Here is a 23,389-nt window from a genome sequence, read left to right on the forward strand (position 1 = left end):
AGTAGTTGTATTTCTAAGAATTCTTTTTTCTGTGGAAAAGTGAGATGAGGATAAGTATTTATATAGAAAGGGCCTTAGTAGCATTATTTATAATAGTGAGAAACTAGATAATGTACATACTACAGCAAAGGCCCATTGTAAAATATTAAGTACTACACCAATATATAAAGCTATGTTTAGTATGACCTCAGTTCTGTAGAAAAAGTACATGTTTACAAAACCTCCCTATTTCATCCCTAGGATAAAATAGTCCAAAATATTAACAGTAATCCTCCTCAGGTGTGGGAATGTGGGCTATTTCTTCTTTATATTTTTATATATTTGAAAAAAATGTGCAGTTAACATATATTTTTATATTTAGTAAAAATTAATATGATAAACTATTTTAAGAGCCTAAAATATATTAGCTATGACTTTCAGAACTAAACAAACAATATAAGAATACCTGATTAAATATGATGAGCTAAAAAACATGCATTTATCTCTGTTTAAAAAGACAGGGAGATGTAAGCTTAAAACAATTTCTGTCAGTAGTAATGAATTTATTAAAATAAACATTTAACTCTGTATGAACTAAGTGCCAAGCATTTAGTATGCTAGGGGATACAAAGATGGTGCTGAAAGAAAAAGCTGGCTGGCTTTTCTTCTAGAAAGTTTTCCATGGTCGTCTCTGCTAGGCTAGATTTGGTTCCCTTCTATCATTGTGCTTATGATGATATACTGAAGTTATCAGTTTATTTGCTTGTTCTCCAATAGGTTATGAGTTCCTTGAGGATGGGGGCCATGTCTTTTTCATGTGTGTATTTTCAGTACCTAGCCATTTTTTGAATTAGTTCTGCTTGAGATATCAGAAGTGGTGATGCTTGAAGTGGATGAAAATGAATGCGTGTGATACATCACTTTTAGTTTAGGTTACTCTTTTTTTAAAAAAATATTTTGTTGATTTTTTACAGAGAGGAAGGGAGAGGGATAGAGAGTTAGAAACATCAATGAGAGAGAAACATTGATCAGCTGTCTCCTGCACACCCCCTACTGGGGATGTGCCCGCAACCAAGGTACATGCCATGGCTGGAATCGAAACTGGGACCCTTCAGTCCACAGGCCGATGCTCTATCCACTGAGCCAAACCGGTTAGGGCGAGTTTAGTTTACTCTTAATGAAATCCTTCATTTCCCTATAATGATGGATATATGAGGAGTTACTATACTGCAACAGTTGTTAACTTTAATTGAGAATGTTTTTATTTTGCCTTTTTCAAATATGACCAGTTTTAGAACATAGTACTGAGTTGGTTAATAAAATGAACTTAACTTTCCATTTATCTTTTATAAGTAAAAATATGGCCATAAAGTGATTAAACTCTAGGTGAGGGGCAAGGAGGAAGTTAAATGGACAGGGATCAGAGTGAAGGATGATAGTGGGTGATTAAAAAAATTTAACAGAGAAGGTAGGAAAATATATATTAACAATTTGAATCAGGTGTTACAGGCTTACTTAAGTTAGATGTACATATAATCAGAATGTTGCTTTCACTTCATAGTAAGCTAGGACACAAAGTAGAATATGCCAACTCATGAAGCTCTTTAAAAAGTGTAGCAAAAAGCAGTTTAGATCTCACATATACTTTCTTTTTTAAAAAATAGATTTTTATTGATTTCAGAGAGGAAGGAAGGGAGAGATAGAAACATCAGTGATGAGAGAGAATAATTGATCGGTTGCCTCCTGCACGCCCCCTACTGGGAATCAAGCCCACAACCTGGCATGTGCTCTTGACTGGAATTGAACCCAGGACCTTTCAGTCCACATGCCGATGCTCTATCCACTGAGCCAAACCAGCTAGGGCTAACATATACTTTCCATTCCCAAATTACTCACAGATTACATCCCCAAGGTTCAAGAATAAGTCAATCCATTCTTTAGTGTCCCAGGATAATTTTATAACAATAATGGCACAGACAAGTGGTTTTCAACCAGGGGCAGTTTTGCCCCCACCAGAGGACATTTGGCAATATCTGGAGATACTTATTTATTGTAATGACTTGGTGGTGGTGGTAGGATGCTACTAGCATCTAGTGGGTTGAGGCTAAGGATGCTATTAACCATCCTACAATGCACAGGACTTAGACCCTTTCCCCCCAACCTTCCCATAAACACACAATCTGGCCCAAAATGTCAGTAATGCTGATGTTGAGAAACTCTGCCTAGACCAGTGATGGCGAACCTATGACACGCGTGTCAGAGGTGACACGCGAACTCATTTTTTTGGTTGATTTTTCTTTGTTAAATGGCATTTAAATATATAAAATAAATATCAAAAATATAAATCTTTTTTATACTATGGTTGCAAATATCAAAAAATTTCTATATGTGTCACGGCACCAGAGTTAAGTTAGGGTTTTTCAAAATGCTGACACGCCGAGCTCAAAAGGTTCGCCGTCACTGGCCTAGGCAATAGTCAAGTTCCCAGGCCACTGTAAAAGTCTTTATTTTACTCATAATACTGTTTATAACCCATAACTGAAGCTTAGTGCTAGCTACCATTTTGTCACTTAAAAGTACTTTGCCTCCATTGAAAAGTTCTTTTAAAGTTTCAACTTGAGATACTGAGAAGATTGCTTTCCTTATTGGGAACAAAGGCAGTTACTCCCATGGTGTGATAGAGACTAGATTTGAATGTTTCTGTCTATTTTTTTTTTTAGCTTTACATATGTATGTTACTTTTGAGAGTCTGTTGGATATAATTGCCTGTCATTTCAGTATTATGTTTAGAAGGTAAATGTTTTTGTGTCCTTTAAATCTTGAACGTATTCAATCAGTATATCAGTTTATTCAACAAACATTCATTTATAAGTAAGTATTAATATAGTGAGTATTCAGATTTTATATTATCCCATTTATTTTGATCTTATTAATAGGGTCAGGAGCAGGTCTGGGGAAAATTATCCAGAGATTTCCGCAGAAGGACTGGGATGATACACCTTTTCCACAGGGAATTGAATTGGTAAGTTGATGGTGCATTATTGTACTTTTATAATGATACTTATGTTATATTTATGATTATATTTATGTTATAGTTACTGTTGAATAATTTGGTGATTTAACTGTAACATGTTACTAGAAATAGTCCCTCATCCTAGTACCCCAAGCACAGTAACCTTTGAATGTATTGATTCTGGAATGTCTGTTTTGCTGTCCATTTTTCCATTTATACTTCTCTCTAATATTAAAGAATAAATTGATCTTTATGTACTTGGGAGCTGAAAAGTTCCTTTGACTCTTCAGTTAAAATGTTAGCCTAGTGGCTTTAGTGATAGTGTGTCACTACACAAATGTTTATTACATTTTTTTGGAAAATTTCCAGATTATTGTTTTGATGAAAACTAAACAAACAAACAAAAAGAAAGGTTAGTTTAATGTTGACCAGTCATGTTGAATTCACAAACCCAAATTCTCTTTTTAGGAACTTTAGGTTGCTTTATCATAGTGCAATTCAGCTGCTTTAGTTTTTGTCAGCCATTTTAAAGGAATGTAATGGTTGTGCATAATTAATAATGGCTAGGACATCCTATCTGGTGGCTATTTCATGATGGTTAAGTGAGGGACTGGAAAGATGATCACTAAAGTATTTTTCAATATGACTATGCAGTTTGGTTCTCAAACATACTGTAATATGTGTATATGTGTGTGGCCGGCAGCGGGGGGCAGTTAGGGGCAACCAGGCCAGCAGGAGGGGGGCAGTTAGAGGTGATCAGGCAGGCAGGCAGGTGAGTGATTAGGAGCCAGCGGTCCAGGATTGTGAGAGGATTGTCCGACTGCCGGTTTAGGCCCGATCTCTGGGATCCTAAGTCGGCAGTTGGACATCCTTCAAGGGGTTCCGGATTGGAGAGGGTGCAGGCTGGGCTGAGAAGACCCCCCTCCCCATGCATGAATTTCATGCACTGGGCCTCTAGTCTATATATATAAAAGCCTAAGCGACTGAACGACCAAATGACTGAACGACCAGTTAACCAGTTGCTATGATGCACACTGACCATCAGATCTGCCCCAGTCGGGACCGGGTGAAATGGCTAAGGGACCCCACCTGTGCACGGATTTGTGCACCGGGCCTCTAGTTTGGTATAATATGATAGTGAAGTGTGGAGGCTCTGGAGGGTACTACAAATCCCAGCTGTATGGTTTGACTTTTGGCAAGTTAGCTTCTTTGAGCAGCAGAATCCTCATTTATAAAATGAGGATAATGACACTACTAATCTCATAGGGTTTTTGTAATATAAAATGGGTTAAAAATGCACATAAAATGCTTAGAACAATTTATTCTATAAAGTAAGTGCTCATTAAATGAGGTAGTTGGTTTATTATTGTTGTTGCTGCTGTTTGTTCGACATCTTGCAACACCTGCGCCAGAAGAATTATTCATCTCTTAGCATGGATCAGAAATATCAATTAGGATAAAACTGATGTTGAAAAAAATTGTGAATTTTTAAATTTTTGCTAATGACTGTCCATTTCTGCTTCACTAAAGATAAAAAATACATTGCTAAGTGCCTAATTTTGGTTATTTATAAAGAAGGGAGTATGTTCTATAGACACACATAAAAGGTAAATTTTGAATTTTGTTATTAAAAATGGGGAAAGAATGTGGGGATCATAGAAAAAGTAACTTTTTGGGAAGCCCCTTGTATTCCTTTTTTTCCTCCCCCACATGCCTATAAATATTAGTAATTGGCTTTCTTGTATGAATAAGTATTTATTTGTACTATTAAAGCTTTTAAATCCTCTTTAAGCATCCTTTCAGTGATGACTGAAAGGGGAAATTTTTGTTGCTGGACCATTTTGAATTTTTTTAAAAATGTTTTTATTGATTTTTAGAGAGAGAGAGGGAGAGGAATAGAGAGATAGAAACATAAATGATGAGAGAGAATCATTGATCAGCTGCCTCCTGCATTCCCCCTACTGGGGATGGAGCCCACAACCCGGGCATGTGCCCTGACCAGGAATCAAACCATGACCTCCTGGTCATGGATCAACGCTCACCTGCTGAGCCACGCTGGCTGGGCCCTTTTTGAACTTTCTGTGAGTTCCTACCTTCTCTCACATCAAAGCATGGAGGGATATAAACTACAACAGTTTGACAGTTTGAACAGTGAACTACCTTCATAAGTTTCAAGAACAGCAGACATTATTGGGGTAGAGAGATATGATCTGATACTCGATATTTTTAAAAATATATTTTTATTGATTTAAGAGAGGAAGGGAGAGGGAGAGAGAGAAACATCAATGATGAGAGAGTATCATTGATAGACTGCCTCCTGCACTCCCTACACTGGGGATCAAGCCCGTACATAACTCAGGCATATGCCCTGACCTCCTGGTTCATAGATTGAAGCTCAGCCACTGAGCCACGCCAGCTGGGTAGGCACTAGCTATTTAGCTATTATTGACAAGGGATGATTGTTGTGTTTTGAAATTCAAGGGAATAGATGGTGTGATGTTTCTCCAGTAGTGAGGGAGGGACACTTACTGATTTTATTATTTAGTAAATGTTTTTTTCTTTGTATGACAGACACTCCTGTGTTCAAGTGCTGTTAGTGGCTTTCCAGTAACAAGTAGAGTTATACGCTGCTAATTGGTGGAATGGAGGTGATAATAAGTAGACAGAATTTTTCCTCACCTGACATTTTCCTAGATGACTTCTTGGCTGATTCTTAGGAAAGCATTTCAAGATTTTTTGGGGCTAGATTCTATTAAGTAATAAAGGGTAAAGGGGGCCAAATATATGGTGATGGAAGATAATTGGTCTTTGGACGGGGGCACACAATGCAATATACAGATCATGTATCATAGAAATGTACACTGAAGCCTATTAGTATATGATCTTATTAATCAATGTCACTCCAATAAATTAACAAAAAAGAATATTTGAGCTGCTGGATTACATTAGAAATTTCTTTTTTCTTTTTCTGTAATTGATAGCAATTCTAATCCTCTAATGTCTACTGTGCTGTGTCAAGTAAAACATTAATTTATTTAACATCTGTCAAAATTCATTTAAAAAACAATAGAATCATTAACTTAATTTTTCATTGTGTTTTTATTATTTATTGCTTTGGGCTATACTTTGTATAGCAGGGACATGTAACTGTTCTTCATATGAACAGCAATAACTTGAATAACTGTGAAATACTGTGTAACTAGAGTAACTCCTATAGCTTCAAGACCAGAAATAAGCCTAATAAAATCTTAGACTAATTGAAGGTGATCTGGCTCGGTCTCTAAGTGGTTTGTTGATTTTAGGGTGGTAGTGGCCCTTTTGTGATGATTTACAGAAGAGAAAAATCTTACCGTTTCCAATGTAGTAGAACAACTTTTAGCATATAATATTAATGTTAATATTTAACAATTGTATGGGACTGTGATGAACTTACATAAATTAGATGATACATGGTAGGTTTATCTAATTTACAGATAAGTAAATTAAAGATTAGGGAGTTTAAACAATCTTATTAGGGTCTAACAGCTGAGATGCAGCAGAGTTAGGATTCAACCCAGCTCTTTTGACTCTTAGTGTGAGCTAAGATCTGAGAATATTCTGAAAGTGACACTTTAAACTATGATTAGCATTTGTATTTTTAGTGTAAATGTAGGATCTGAAAACAGGGTTCTATGATTTGGAAGAACTTAGGTTTAGAAATGTTAAAAGAATGCTGTGTATTAGATGGATACCAACTTCACTTATTTTGTCTGAGGACAAGTCTGTGTTCAGAGCACAATATTATATTGAAATTATTTTCTATTTCCACCTCTTCTTTCCAGACAGCATATATTTGATTTGTTTAAAGTCTAAAGGAAACATAATTGTGTCCCGTCTGATGACTAAACTTTATGACTTGTAGGAAAGGATTTTAGGCGTTCAGGCCCTAAAAAGTCAAATCCCAAATTTAATTTAGAGGATGCTGAATTTATTCTTTGGGCTTTTATGTAAAGAAATTGCCTTCTTTTTCTTTTCCTCTATTGGGAAATGCTGAACTTTAATTTGGATGGATTTTAAAAATAAAAATATGAAAATAAGCTAAACCAAGCATAATGACTACTTTCCCAATTCTGGGATATTTTTAACTTTTTCTTGTGTTTTTTAAGCATACAAGGAAACCACAGACAGTCATATAAATAAAGTTTCAGTTAATTTTAGTAACAATATTTCAAAGAAAATTTAAGAATTGTTTTGCAGAGGCATTCTATGGCTAACAATCTATTTTGGACTATGGGAAGAAATGTTTTTATTGGCTAGCTTTTGTTTTTTTATTTTTTAAATACATTTTTATTGATTTCAGAGAAGAAGAGAGAGGGAGAGAGATAGATAGAGATGGAAACATCAATGATGAGAGAGAATCATTGATTGGCTGCCTCTTGCATGTCCCTCCCCCCCCAACCCCCATTGGGGATCAAGCCCACAACCGGGAATGTGCTCTTGACCAGAATCGAACCCAGGACCTTTCAGTACACAGGCCGACGCTCTATCCACTGAGCCAAATCAGCTAGGGCTTGGCTAGCTTTTGGACATCAGCAAACCAGTATTGTTTTGGCACTAGCTTTTTTTATTTTTAAAGATGCCCTAATTTTTTTAATATTATAATTCAGAAAATGTGCCATATTTTTAAAAAAATATATTTCTTTATTGATTTCAGAGAGGAAGGGAGAGGGAGAGAGAAAGAAACATAATGATGAGAGAGAATCATTGATCCGCTGCCTCCTGCACGCCCCCTACTGGGGATCAAGCCTGCAACCCAGGCATGTGCCCTTGGCCAGAATCGAACGTGGGACCCTTCAGTCCATAGGCCAACGCTCTATCCACTGAGCCAAACAGGCCAGGGCAAATGTGCCATATTTTTATTAGGGACTGTCTGCACTGAGACATTTGTAGATCTGTCTAATTGTTTTCTTTTAACCTTCACCTAAGGATATTTTTTTCCATTGATTTTCAGACAGAATGAAAGGGAAGGACGAGGGGTGGGGGAGAAAGAAACATCAGTGTGTGAGAGACATCGATTGGTTGCCTCCCTTATGCACCCAGACTAGGGCTGGGGATCAAACCTGCAACTGAGATATGTACCCTTGACTGGGAATTGAACCCATGACCCTTTGGACTGTAGGCCCACACTCTAACCACTGAGCAAAACTCACAAGGGCTGTCTAATTTCTTTTTTGAAAGCTAAGGTACTATGTTAAAAAAATCCTGTGACTTGAGTAAAAGAGGAATAAATGTTTAGTTACTAGAGTTTCTAAATTTGAGGTTCTTAAGAAATTAGTTTTGTTACTTAAATTATAGAATAGTGATTTGCCTACCTTCAATTGAATCCATTTTTCTGTAATTTAAGTATAGATTGCAGAGAAGAGGGGGAAAATCTTGTATTAAATGTTGCAGTTGTAATATAGGAGAAGTAGCCTTAGTAAAGGATGCTATTTGTGGGCAGAGAAGTATAAGTACCATGTATACATTTATTCTTTAAGCTGTTTAGAATGCATTGAATACAACAAATGGGAGAGTAGTCATTCTGGCCTAGATATAGATACTGTTTGTTCAGGGAACTGAGTGTAGAAAGGATGGGAGAGACTTTTCTCCCTCTTTGCAGAGGAAAATGCGTGAAAAGAGAATGAGAAAGGTAGTAAACATACTGGATAACAGAATTAGAGGCACAAAGATTTTAAATGGCTGGAATTATAGGCCCTTTATCTGAGAAGATGAAATATAATAGATAAAAACATTGGTTCTTGCACGTGAGTATAATAAGTTAGCTGTGTAAGTAATCATTTAGAATAAAGATAGGATAATTTGCCAGCTAGAGAGATTTGAGAAATACAAGAAGACAGCTAAAAGTAAAAAATATATCTACACTAATAAAAGAGAAAAATGGTAATTGGCGTACGGCGATACCGTTTTCATTGGCTAGTCAGGGCTATATGCAAATTAACTGCCAACTAAGATTGGCAGTTAACTGCCAACTAAGATTGGCAGTTAACTGCCAACAAGATGGTGGCTAATTTGCATATGTAGGCACAATGCAGGGAGGCAAAAGGGAAAGCAGGAAGAAGCCCCCTGCCACTGACAGTGATCTAAAACCCAGGGGGGAGCTAAGAGCTGGGGGGCAGGGCAAAGGCGGCCCCAGGGCCGCCTTTGCCCTGCCCCCCTGCCATGATCGGTGAATCAGGCGCCTTTGCCGCCCTGGCCAGTGATAGCAGGAAGTAGGGGTGGAGCCAGCGATGGGAGCTGGGCACGGTCGAAGCTGGCAGTCCCAGGAGCTAGGGGTCCCTTGCCTGGGCCTAAAGCGAAGCCCACGATCGCGGCGCCCCCCGCTGCCACTGCAGGTCCCCGCTGCCCGGGCCAGATGCCTAGGCCAGAGGCGTTAGGCCTGGGCAGGGGTGGAGCCTGCAACCGCGGGGAGCTGGGGGTCCCCTGCCCAGGCCTGACACCTCTGCCGGAGGCCTCAGGCCTGGTCAAGGGGCCGATCCAGTGATTGGTGATCGGAGGGTGATGAGGGTCAACTCCTCTGGCCGAGGCATCAGGCCTGGGTGGGGGGTGGAGCCGGGGGTTGGGGGGATATGATGGTCCCCTTGCCCAGGCCTGAAGCCTGGGTCAGAGGCGTCAGGCTTGGGCGGGGGGTGGAGCAAGCGATCAGTGGGAGATGGGGGTCCCCTGCCCAGGCATGATTCCTGGGCCAGAGGCCTCAGGCCTGGGCGGGGGCCAGAGCCAGTGATCGGGGGGAGATGGGGGTCCCCTGTCCAAGCCTGACACCTCTGGCGGAGGCGTCAGGCCTGGGCAAGGGGCCGATCAGGCGATTGGAGGGTGATGGGGGTCAACGCCTGAGGGCTCCCAGTATGTGAGAGGGGGCAGGCTGGGCTGAGGGACACTCCCCCCCCCCCCACACCCAGTGCACGAATTTCGTGCACCGGGCCCCTAGTACTTATAAAAGATACTTAGGTAGCATCTAAACCCTCTGTGCTGAGGTAGGGCACTTGGTGATGAATTCAGTTTTAAAGATGGTGTAAAGGATATGTGGAAGGACTCTTAATTTTGTGTAGCGTTGAGGCTGAAAACATAAGAATACTGCTATGAAGTATGAAGGCATGGCTTTTAAAATATACTAAGGACTACAAAAGGAATTTTAAGTTCTGTTCACAACAGAGCAAGTGGATATATATGGGGTTTAAGCTGGAAAGTGGTGATTTGCGCTCACATTTTAGTTTCCTACTTCCAGACAATTGTCTCTTTGAAGTAATAAAACCACATGGCAGGTTGGAATCTGATGGAGTCTACAGGACATTTTTGAGACAGTAGATTCTCTTACATCTCTGAGGTGGAGGATAGTCAATCTTGGTGTTATTTTCCTCACATTCCTACATGCTCACCAAAATGGTTTGTTCTTGTATATTAGACTTTCAGTTACTTTCAATTGTGCTTATTTTACTAGTGCATCAATAGCCTCATTTACGCTACAGAATCTTTCACCTCCCCTGTCTCCATGCTCTGCTACTTCAGTACTACTCTCAGAACCACCTTAGACAAGGTTTTCTTGCCATGCGGGGGTTCTGCTAAACCTGGTGCTTTGGGGCCATAGAACACTTCCTGAGGAAGATGTAGAAACTACTCAGGTCTAACCTAGCACAAAGTCATGTTGTTTGCAAATAGCCTGGCCCTATTACAACATGGAATGTTGCTACTCATCTCTCATGTAATTTGCTTATCAGAATGCTTTTGAGAGTGAAAGGTCATATATTGGAAAATACACATAAACTGAAACTATTCTTGAACAAAGTGATTTGTTGGTTACTTACAGATATGCATGTATAAGGTTATTCATGGCAGAGATTGAAAACTGTCCATCACTGATTGGATTAGTGGTACCACAGTTGCTCATTAGAATATAATGCAACTTTTAAAAGGTATGAGATAGAAGGTGTACAAATGGCTAACAAACACATAAATGATGCTAACATCACTAATCTTTAGGAAAATGCAAATCACAACCACAGTGAGATATGACTTTACACCTATTGTGATCACTACTATTAAAAACAACAGAAAATAGCAAGTGTTGGCAAACATAAGGAAAAATTAAAATCCTTGTGCTCTGTTGCTGGGAATATAAAATTGTGAAGATGCAATGGAAAGCTGTATGGTGCTTCCTCAAAAAGTTGAACATATATGATCCAGTAATTTCACTTCTTGGTATACACCCAAAAGAACTGAAAGTAGGGACTTGAACCAGATATTTGTACATACAGCCCTAGCATTAATTACAATAGGCCAAAGGTGCAAGCAACCCAAGTATCCATTGACAGATGATTGGATAAACAGATTGTGGTATATACACATAATGAAATTTTATTCAGTCTTAAAGAAGGAAATTCTGACATATACTACAACATGGATGAACATGGACATTATGCTAAGTGAAATAAGCCAGTTACTAAAAGACAAATATTGCATAATTCCATTTATGTGAAGTCCCTAGAATAGTAAAATTCATAGAGACAGACAGTAGTCAAATTTCTAGGCTCCTAGTGCTTGCCCAGGCGTCGGGGAGGGAAGCATGAGAAGTTGTATAATGGATATAGATTTTCAGTTTTGCAAGAGGAAAGAGTTCTGGAGATTGGTTGCAGAAAAATGTGAATGTATTTAACACTACTGAACGTACACTTAATAATGGTTAAGATAATAAATTTTATGTTCTGTATATTTTATTACTAAAATATTTTTGAGAAGTATCAGATACAGCTTTATGCAGTGACATGAACAAATCTCTAAGACATATTGTATAGCAAATAGCCAAACAGTTTGAACAAGAAAGAACAAAGTTGGAGGACTTGCACTACCTGGTTTAAAGACTGACTTATTATAAAGCTCAATATGCAAGACAATGTGGCATTGACTTAAGGATAGACAGGTAGATCCATGTAAAAGTATAGAAGCAAACCCACGTATATGATAAGTTGATTTTCAGTAGAGTTGCTAAGGCAATTCAGTTGTGGAAAAGATAGGGTTTTCAATAAATGGTGCCAGGACAACTGAATATCCATTTGGAAAAAAATTAGCCTTGACCTTACCTTACACCATACATTAAAATTAATCTGAGATCGATTATAGACTAAATGTGGAAACTAAAACGATAAAGATTTTAAAAGAAAACTTAGGAGAACATCTTTGCGACCTTTAGTTAAGCCAAATGCACGACTGAATAAAGGTTCCCTGGAATACTTGAAAACTCTTGAAAAATAGTGCACCACCACGCAAAAAGGTTGGGTAGTCAGCAAGAAGTCCCATTTTGTTTCATAGATTTCACTTGGCTCTGCAGAATCTCTCGATGCTACTTGAGCCCTTTATTTTTTTATTTAACTTTAGTAAGGAGGACGACACTGGAAGAAATGAGGGGACATGGGAGACTAGCAGCAGTTCCCAGAGGAACTGAGAGCAGAGTTTTCTGAGGTGTTATCTATTCTGCTGAGCCAGGTTTTCCTCTTTAAGCCAGAATTTTGGGTATATTCAAATCTGTGGGGGTAGATCTTCGTTATTAAAGTTTTTTCTTTTAATATGTTTTTATTGATTTTTTTTTTTAAGAGTGAGAGGAAGGGAGAGGATAGAGAGAGAGGAAGGTCGATAAGAGAGAAACATCATCAATGCCTCCTGCACGCCTTCCACAAGGGGATTGAGCATGCAACCTGGGCATGTGTCCTGCCCGGGAATCGAACCAGTGGCCTCTTTGATTCCTGGGGTGACACTCAACTGTTGAGCTACACCAGCTAGGCTATTAAAGTTTTAATTGGTATAGATGGTAGGCAACTTTAGATATAAAAACATTATTATATGTGACAGACTTTGTGAGATTTAAGAAAGAGTACTGAACTCTGGGATTTTATCTGTATCAGTAAATATACCTATGTATTGGTATATAGATTGATTATAAAAGGCAACAGCTATTTAGAGAGCACCAACTTCCTAGGTTATATAATCTATTTTCAAAGGTATATAAGGAATGATATTTTGATATTATCCATTCTCTCATACCCAAGTTCTTGGTCTAATCAATCAAAGTCTTCGATGATCCAGAAATCCTGATTACTGCATGAAATAGGTCCACATCTTTTTGTTTGAGTTTGTATTGTGCCTTGAGTATTCATTGTCATCTCCGTATAACTTATAAATATGTATGTTTTAAAAAGTGAAGTACTTAGTGGCCTCTAGTGGTACTTATGTGTCTATAAAATGTCACTAATATCACCAGTATACAAAGATTTAGAGGATAGCATTACTAAGGTGTATATTTATTAAAGAAAAGCTTTTAATGTTTGAGTGATTAATAAACTTGAATTTATCAGTGATGTGGCTGTGCCTACAATTATAGCAAATTTTTATCATTACCTGACTCCTTTAAGTAATGCCTTGAAGTTATATATGTATGCCTTAATTGGAAGTATTTCTATATTGCTTGTACTTATGTCAGCAATAGTTTACTATTGCGTTGCACTGAAATGTGTCCATGAACTGGGGTGGCAGGAATGATTTCTGATATCTCCTTAAATATAATGAAAGATAAAAATAGGATCAATATTTCATAAGTTAAAGTTAAAAATAATAAATTCTTATTTAGTAAGGTTTATTTCTTTAAATGGCTAATTTTTTCTAGCTTAAAGATACTTCAAGTTAGTAATTATTCAGAATGTGAAATACATGTGGAAATTTAGACAGATCATTTCAGAAGTTGGGAAAGTTTGTGTAAATTCAATATTTGGAAAACTAAAGAGAAAACTGACAGTTTTAGGTAAATTAAATTTATTTTAAGTACTCATATTAATTTTCATTCATGCTAAAAATTAGGTATTGAAATCTAGGGATTCAATAACTTGCCCAATGTCATAAATCCCTGGGATGATACTGAAACCCTGTTCTTTTGACTTTCTGCTAAAGTTTTTTTGAAACTAGAATATAATGCTCTATTCTTTGTGTTAGATGGGGCAAGTTGGTTTTTTTTTTTAAAGGTTTTTTCGTCTCCTTCTTTATAAAGTTAAAAAATTAACAAGACAAGTCTTATTCTAGTTAGGAAATCTTAACTGACATTAGAAAGACATGACAAGAAGTGTTTTAACACTAAAATCAGAAGGGCCTAATAGCACAAATCTGTGGTAATTAAGGAGTCAGCGGCTTTTATTTCTTTCAAAGCTAGACCATACAGTTACCCCTGTATGTCTGCAGGTTCCACGTCCACAGTGTCTGTATCCCCAAATTCAACCAACCATGTATGAAAAATATTTGATAAAAAACATTAGGTTGTTGTTGATATGTAGTATGTAGTTAGGACTATGATGGTTGTGTCTATACTGAACCTGTACACATTGTTTTTTCTTGTCATTATTCCCTAAACAATACAGTATAACAAGTATTTACACAGCATTTTCACTGTTAGGTATTACATGTAATTCAGTATAGAAGGAATATGTGGATATTATATACAAACTAGAGGCCCGGTGCATAAGTTTCGTGCACTTGCGGGGGGGGGTCCCTCAGCCCAGCCTGTGCCCTCTTGCAGTCTGGGAGTGGGCCTAAGCCGTCAGTTGGATATCCTTAGTGCTGCCATGGAGGCGGGGAGGCTCCTGCTACTGCCACTGCACTCACCACCCTTGAGCCTGGCTTCTGGCTGAGCAGCGCTCCTCCCCCTTTGGAGCGCACTGACCACCAGGGGGGCAGCTCCTGCATTGAGTGTCTGCTCCCTGGTAGTCAGTGTGCATCATAGCGACCGGTCGTTCTGCTGTTGGGTCGATTTACATATTAGCCTTTTATTATATAGGATATGACACCATTTTATATAAGAGATTCCAGCATATGAGGATTTTGGTGTCCTTGGGAGACCTGGAGCCAATCCCTCAAGGACACTGAGGGTCAACTGTATTTATAAGAACCACCTGTGGTATGTGTGAACTCAGGAATGGCTTTGATTATAATAGCCATACTGTTCTAATGAAAAAGTTAGATTCTACTATTGGTTTCATAACTGACTAAAGAATTTCATCAAGAGTAGTAAGATCTTCAGTATTTTTCTCGAATTGAATACTATGTACTTACTTTGGAAATTGCTATAAAACTTACACGAGAACTATTACCATTTTGTGAATTAATCGTGGTTTCCATTGTTTGAAGTTCACTGGGCTTTTGACCCAGAAAACGATTGCTTTTCCTGAGATTTCCGAGTACTGATAAGCAAGATGAGGTAGAAACCCGGATTCTGGTTTTAAATATTTTACTTTCAGACAAGATTAATGGAGGAAGAGCCGTGTTCTGTGTTGAAAAGAAGGCTCCCTACTCATAATAATACTTTTCACTCATTTCATCAACTAGAGATTCTTTTAAACTTAATGTGGCCTCTTTAAAATTTCTGGAAGATGCTTTTCAACTTTACATGAATATTTATTTAAATTAATGTTGTTCTACCTAGGTATCATCTGTAGTGTTAGATCATAGAACAGCCTGTTTGTTGCCTGTTGGTGACAGAGACAACTTTAAGCAGAATGATGTGATGCTGTTACTAAAAGTGAAGAATTGTTTCTAAACTTGAAAAAGGGACAGGGGTGGAGTTCAGAAATTGATAACTTAGATATAGATCACTGGTGATTAAAAAAAGATAATTAAAGAGCTGGCTTGTGAGTGCTTAGGAAAATACAACTTTTTGGGTAGGTTGCTCACTTTTCCAGACTTTTGCTTTAAAATTTATAGCCATTTAAAAATTTAGTTCATTCATTTAACAGGTCTTTATAGAGTGCTGACTGTGTCAAGTACAGAGATGGGTGTTGAAGATATGGTGGTGAATCAGCTAAAATCCCTCTCTTAGAATTTAAAGTTCTAGTGGAGAGAGACTGGCACTAACCATAATGAATAAGTAAATTATATGGTACATGTGAAATGATACATACTATTAAAAAATAATAAAGCAGAGACAGGAACAGTGCTGGCCCATAGTTTGCAAATAATCTAAGGAAAGCAAATGAACTAAGTAAAATTATTTCTATAATTTGCATATTTTTGATATTACCAATCATTATAACTATAACCTTACCAAATAATTAAAAATATATATAATATGAAGAGTGATGGATATTAATTTCTTGGCTGATACTAGCCAAGACTTAGTCAGACATGAGTTATACATGACTGTGATTATAATTATCTGTAATCAAATAGGTTACATATTTAATGCATTCCATACAAGGACAGAGAAAAGGGTAGAGAAATGTAGTGTCACACATTTACAGCTTATCATTAAAGCAGATTAAGTCCAAGTATAAAAATCCTATTTATTTCTAAGTCCTGTAACTGAGCAATTGCTCAACTGATACTGGGCTTTTTAATTTGGGGTTGCAAAGAAAAAGGATGATTCTATGTACTTTTTATACAAGGGGCTTTTTCTCCTAATTATTTCTTAGCATACATAATGTAGCATTTAAGGATTTATTTGAATACAACTTGTAGACTTGGTTTAATTGTCTAGTTTAATGATTCTCTTTTGCTCTTTTTTTTTCTTTTTTTCCCTCCTGCTTGACGAAGATTTGTATAAAAAGACTGGTAGTTTGTGATGCAGCCTCAGTTTATTGGTAGAAATTTCTCTAAAGGCCTTTCCTGTAATGGAGTGTGATGCTCATTTAGAATCTTCACTAATGTACTGATGAAAATGCTATGGAATCTTAGGGTTTGGAAGGAACCTTAAAGGTCCTCTGGTAAAATCCCACCCCCTTTTGATTATTAAATTAGTTTGTATACAGTACTCTTGCCAAGGGTTCATGTAGCTTTAGCCTGTATTGAATACATCTTTAAGTATTTTCTTAGTGTCTGCTGGGTACTAGACAATGTGTTGGTTGTCAGGAATACAGTGGTAAACAAGACAGGTGTCTTATTTAGTCTAGTAGCATTTTGATGGTGATGATGGACTTTCCCTTCAGAGTGATACACACCATCCTCAATAGCCTTGTTCTTTCTCACAAGTGTATAACAACATTAACCTGACCTATTAAGTTAATATTCCAGTTGTTACTGTACTTGGAAAAACTATGCTTTTTCTCCCTCAAAAACTTGTTGGCTAAATTTGTATTAAAATACATACATATTGGCCCTAGGCGGTTTTGTTCAGTGGTTAAAGTGTCGGCCTGCAGACTGAAGGGTCCCAGGTTCGATTCTGGTCAAGGGCACTAACCTTGATTGCAGGCTTGATCCTGGCCCTGGTAGGGACGCATATGGGAGACAACCAGTCGTGTCTCTCTCACATTGATGTTTCTCTCTCTGTCTTTCTCCCATCCCTTCCACTCTCTCTAAAAATAAAATCAATGGGAAAAATATCCTCGAGTAAGGATTAACAACACAACAACAACAAATATATATGTATATACATATTCAATTTTTTTCAAAAGTTGAAGGTTCTATAATGTTTAGATGAGTCATTAAATTACGAATAAAGAACTCTTAACCTAATAAAGTTATATTTTCTAGAACATATGCAGGGCAGAATATGGAATCTTACCATCCTATTTAATTGTATTATGCTCAGGGTGAGAGTCCAGACACTTACATAATCTAGGAAGTGACTAAGATGGGGATCTGGTTCCATGTAATACTGGATGTTATACTATGTCAGTGTATTTTTAGGATCTTAATTAAGTTGCCTTCTGCTTTTCAAAAAGAAACTCCAACTCTGGCAAATCTTTGGACATTATTTTTGGCTAACTTTGCAACAGACCCTATTGGAGATTGGAGAGTAGTGCCAGCTCTGGCTAGTGGAGCCATGAGCTCTTGCTACTGCTCTGGCAGTCATTTTCAGAGGTGTTAACTGCAGTGCCACAAGGGTTTGGAAATATGACAAGGCATTGAAGAATGTGAAGTTAATCTAATCCAGGTCACACTAAATTTATATCTGGCACGATTCAGATACCAATAGTGATGAATTCTATAATCTCAGGTCACCTTAGCCTTTTGGTTCAGGTTGCTACTTCATATTATGTGGAGGTTAAGAGTATAGTAATTGACTAAAGTTATTTCTATTGTCAGTTACCAAGCAGGTAGAAGAGTCATTTTTTTCCAGATTTAAAACAAAATAGGAGGAGTTGAGGTATAGGTCAGAATCAACTATTCTTTCTTTCTGCCTCCCAAGAGGAAGAGAAGATAGTATTTCCCACATCCTGGCACAAAGGGAGTTGGGAATCAAGGGATCCATATGAGGGAACTTCACAGTACTTTCGGGCTTTGGATGATTCACTGGTTTGGAAAAGATTAGGATTGATGAATGCTGAGAGCAAATACGCTGTGATAGCTGAGTGTGGAGTTGCGCCACTTGGCTGGGCCATCATTGTGTTGAGATACTGAGACTATTGAGAATCTTGTTATTTACCATGGTATACTGTGTAACTAACATCTATGTTTCAGGAAGTAAAAAAGGTTCGAGAATACTCTGATTTATATTATCTGCAGACTGTTTTAAATCTTGGCCTCTATTTCTATTTGGTTCTCCCTATATGGTAAAGCCCTTTTAAAGTCTCACTGATACTCATTGGAACCAAAATGGATTAAAGAAAGCACGTAAGGGTATTATAAGTTGTGGTTCTGGTAATTGAAGTGAGAGCACCCTACCCCCAAGTGTAATTTCAGGGTTAAAAAACTCACTTTCCTGTAGAATTTATTTTCAGTACTGAAACTTTAAAGCCTTCATGAGTCATTTGAATAGGGAATGTGATTGATACATTTTAATTTAAAATTTTGCTTATCCAGTTAGTGTTTGGTATATATCTGGAAGGAAAAGTTAATGTACAGGCTAGAATGATGGACTGAAGTTAATAAGGAGAACTTTTATGGGGGAATAAAAATATTTTATTATAATTATGTTCTATAAAATTGGTACTAGAGACTTGCAGTTCATTAATGTTTCATTAGTAAGGTTAGCATGAGCTGTTGACTTCCTGAAAAGTAGATGAAGTTTTTGGGTGTGGAATTTCAGGATGATGACGATAAGAGTGGAAAGGGATTAATTGCTAGGGTTTGGTTGTATGACTAATTGAATATGGATTGCACTGTGGGCTAAAAGTTATCTCACAGATTCAAATTTGGGTGACTGGGAGAGTAGCAGTACCTTGACAAGATAGTAAGAAGGAAATAATTTCAGCTCTGTCCAGTTTGACCCTCCAAATAACTTTAAGGTATAACATCTAGAAAGACATTTTGGTAAAGTGATTGAGAGAGAGCATGGACTTCAGAACCAGACTGCTTGAGTTTTAATGCTGGCTTTTCCACTTAGTAACCTGTGACCTTGAGCGAATTATATAAAGACTCTGTGCCTTTTTCATCAATCTAATAGGAAAAAAATAATATAAAAAGCAAATGAATTGATACACATAAAGAGCTTAGAACAGTGCCTGGTACATAGTAATTATTATGTGTTAGATGTCACTTTTGTCATTATTAGGATATGTTTTCTGTGATTTTGGTATAAAACTTAGTGATGTAAAAAGGATTTCTTTCATTTGGAGCAATCCGAGAACACCCCATTCTCTTTTCTCCCCTGTCCTCTATATCCTCTCAAGTTTGTAGAACCAAGGTAGATAAAATGAGTTGTGCAGTTTTAATTATTAAATTATGTTAGTCTCATTGTTTATTTTAGAGATGTGGGAGATGGAAAAGGTCTTTGAAAATGTTTTATTACTATAATTATAATTCTTTAAAATATTTTAATTTATTTTTTCAATAACTTATTTGTAGTTCATTTGTTTTCCAACTGACATACATTATGTTTCTGGTGTACAACATAGTGATTAGACATTTATATGCCTTATGAAGTGAACAACCCACATATAGTTATTTCAATATTATTGACAATATTCATTCCCTATGCGTACTTTACTAGTACATCCCTGTGACTATTTTTATAACTGGCAATTTATACTTCTTAAATCCTTTTCCCCTTCTTCACCCATTTTCCCAGCTCCTCTCACATCTGGTGACAGTCAGTTTGTTCTCTCTGTGAGTTTGTTTCTGTTTTGTAAATCGTTGGTATTTGTCTTTCTCTGTCTCACTTATTTCACTTAGCATAATACCCATTAGGTTCATCCATGTTGTCCCACATGGCAAGATTTCATTCTTTTTTATGGCTAAGTCCCTTGTATATATGTATACTGCATCTTTTTTTTTTTTTAATCTATTCATCTATTGATGGATGCTTGGGTTGCTTCCATATCTTGGCTATTGTAAGTAATGCTGCAGTGAAAATAGGGGTGCATACATCAATCTGCATTCCCACCATGAGGGTTCCGTTTTCTTCCTGTTCTTACCAACACTTTTTATTGGTTGATTTATTGATGATAACCATCTTGACGGGTATGAGTGTATCTCATTATGGTTTTAATTTGCATTTCTCTGATGATTAGTGACGTTGAGCTTTTTATATGTCTGTTGGCCATCTGCATGTTTTTTTTTGAGAAATGTCTATTTAGGTTTTCTGCCCATTTTTAAATCAGATTGTTTGTTTTTAGAGGTGTTAAGTTGTGGAGTTTCTTATATACTGCATATGTACCACTTCTCTGGTCAGTCATCCAACGAATGATACTTCAGTTGTTTCCACATCTTGGCTATTGTGAATTAATGCTGCACAGAAAGAAAAGGTACATATGTCTGTACAAATAGGTAGTGCTTTTTAAAAATATTTTTTATTGATTTCAGAGAGGAAGGGAGAGGGAGAGAGAAACATCAATGGTGAGAGAGAATCATTGATTGGCTGCCTCATGCACACCCCCTCTGAGGATTGAGCTGTGCCCTGACTGGAAATCAAACCATGACCTCCTGGTTCATAGGTCGATGCTCAACCACTGAGCCACGCTGGCCAGGCCAAATAAGTAGTTTTTAATTTTTTCAGGTAGATCTCTAGAAGAGGGACTGCTGAGTCATATGATAGCTCTGTTCTTCATTTTTTGAGGAGCCTCCATATACTGGTTTCCATAAAGGCTATACCAGTTTGCATTCCCATCAGCAGCGTACAAGGCTTCCCTTTTTTCTATATTCTCTATAACACTTGTTATTATTGATCATAGCTACTCTAACAGGTGTGAGGTGATATCTCCTGGTTTTGACTTGCATTTCCCTTATAACCAGTGAAGTTGAGCACCTTTTAATATGTCTGTCAGCCATCTGTATGTCTGCTAGGAAAAGTGTCTGTTCAGGTCCTCTGCCCATTTTTTAACTGAATTGCTTGTTCCTTGTTGTTGAACTCAACATGAGTTCAACATATATTTTTGAGTTCTTCATATATTTTTGGATAGTATCCCCTTATTGGAGGTATTGTTTGCAACTATCTTCTCCCATTTGGTTGGGTGCCTCTTTGTTTTGTTGATACTTTCTTTTGCTGTGCAGAAGCTTTTTAATTTAATACAGTCCCATTCATTTATTTTTGCTTTTATTTCCCTGGACTTTGGGGTCACGTTCACAAAACCCCCTCTGAGACCAAGGTCCATAAGTTTAGTACCTATGTTTTCTTCTATGCATTATATTGTTTTGAGTCTTGTATTCAAATCTTTAATCTATTTTGAGTTAATTTTTGTGTATGGTGTCAGAGAGCAGTCTAGTTTCATTCTTTTGTATGTGGCATTCCAATTTTCCAACAAGAAGCAGAAAGGCTCTTTTTAAAAGGAGGAAGACGCAGTCACATTTTTAACCCTCTCCTCCTTTCCCCTTCTTTCTGCCTAGAATAAGAACACGAAAATAAGGGGACATCCCATAAATGGAGGTATAGAAAATTAGAGCCTAGTCTTTAATAAAATCACAAAATTGCAACACCAGCACCAAATCACCTACCTCTGGACATTTTTATGTTATATAAGGAAGAAAAATATATTCTAGCCTAATGAATGCTGATGATAACTAATGGAACTAAATTAAAACTCTGTCCTTTGGGTCAATGGAAGAATATAATTCACAATAACATGCATAGCCAAGAGTGTAAAGACATACCCTAACACTGAACACCAAAAGCAGAGCCGCTTGAAATAAGAATTCAGGGTTTAAAGCTATCAAAGCAAGTCTCTTCCTTCCAACTGAACAAAGCATTAACTAAAATGGCATTGCTTTCTCTTCCATTCAAGAAAGGATATGTGAATGCAGCTGAGAACAACATATCAAATACTAGAGGCCCGGTGCATGGGTGGGGTCCCTCGGCTTGGTCTGTGGGGATCAGGCCGAAACTGGCCCAGCGCATGGATTCGTGCACTGGTGGAGTCCCTCGGCCTGGCCTATGGGGATTGGGCCGAAACCGGCAGTTCCACATCCCCTGAGGGGTCCCGGATTGTGAGAGGGCTTGTGAGAGGGCGCAGGCTTGGCCAAGGGGCCCCACCAGTGCACAAATCCATGTACTGGGCCTCTAGCATGCATGTAAGATCTTTTGTTAATGTCTTCCAGCCCTCCCCTTACCCCTCCTCCCTTCCCTTTGAGATTCATCAGTCTGTTTTATGTTTCCATGCCTTTGCATTGAGCATCTGCCCCCTGGTGGTCAGTGCACGTCATAGCTACCAGTCGAACGGTCAAACAAACGGTTGGACACTTAGCATATTAGCTCACAACTGTAAATCTATTTTTGCCCCACCCTATATTTTGGATATTAACCCCTAATCAGATGTATTATTGGTAAATATCTTCTCTCATTCAGTAGGTTGTGTTTTGTTGATGGTTTCCTTTGCTGTGCAAAAACTTTTTAGTTTGATTTAGTCCCATTTGTTTATTTTTTCTTTTGTTTTCCTTGCCTGATGATTTTTTAAATCCTCTTAAAAATCTTTATTTCTTTTGTCATTCTCATGTGGACACTGTTTTAGCTCAATTAATTTCAAAGCTCTGATGTCAGATTTTATTCCTCTGCTAGACCTTAGTCTATGACATTAGCATTGTCCTTCAGTGAATTTATCTGGTTCTTTGGGTCCTCCTACACAGTTTTGCTTACATCTACCCTCATATTCATATACTTTCTAATATTCTCATGGAGCCTATTGGAAGCAGTTTGCTTTATGAGAGAGACTAAAACTAGCCTAAAGGCCTATCTGGAAAGACTTTCAGAAATTACAGATGAAAGGGACAGTGGGAGGAAAGCTCTTAGACTAGAGGAAGCCCCATCTATAAACAGGACTGTCCCTAGTTATTCTTGGATCTGTGGAAGTCACATGGTCTTGGATTTCCTTCTCTCTGTTTTCCCTCTACCCACCACAGTTTAAACAAGCAATGCATACCCATTCTTGTCAATTTCTCGTAAATGTTTAATGAGCCTGTCTGTTTAATTGCATATCAGAAAATGTTTAGAATTTGGAGAGGGCCTGGCAATTTGGTACTGATAAT

General features: G+C 37.6%; 1 protein-coding gene across 3 annotated transcripts in view; it reads left to right on the forward strand.

Moving 5' to 3' along the window:
* The window catches only part of SBF2 (SET binding factor 2), a 361,888-nt gene that overhangs the window by 48,567 nt on the left and 289,932 nt on the right, over positions 1–23,389 (forward strand). For all 3 annotated transcript variants that reach the window (XR_013996414.1, XM_081099093.1, XM_081099094.1), the window contains exon 2: positions 2,916–3,001. Coding sequence is in view for 2 of the 3 variants with exons in the window: in XM_081099093.1 (XP_080955219.1) it covers positions 2,916–3,001 (86 nt within the window). In the remaining variant the exon portion in view is untranslated. The remainder of the gene's footprint in view (positions 1–2,915; positions 3,002–23,389) is intronic.

This window comes from Myotis nattereri (genome assembly GCF_964212035.1).
Source record: "Myotis nattereri genome assembly, chromosome: 9".
Classification (NCBI taxonomy): domain Eukaryota; kingdom Metazoa; phylum Chordata; class Mammalia; order Chiroptera; family Vespertilionidae; genus Myotis; species Myotis nattereri.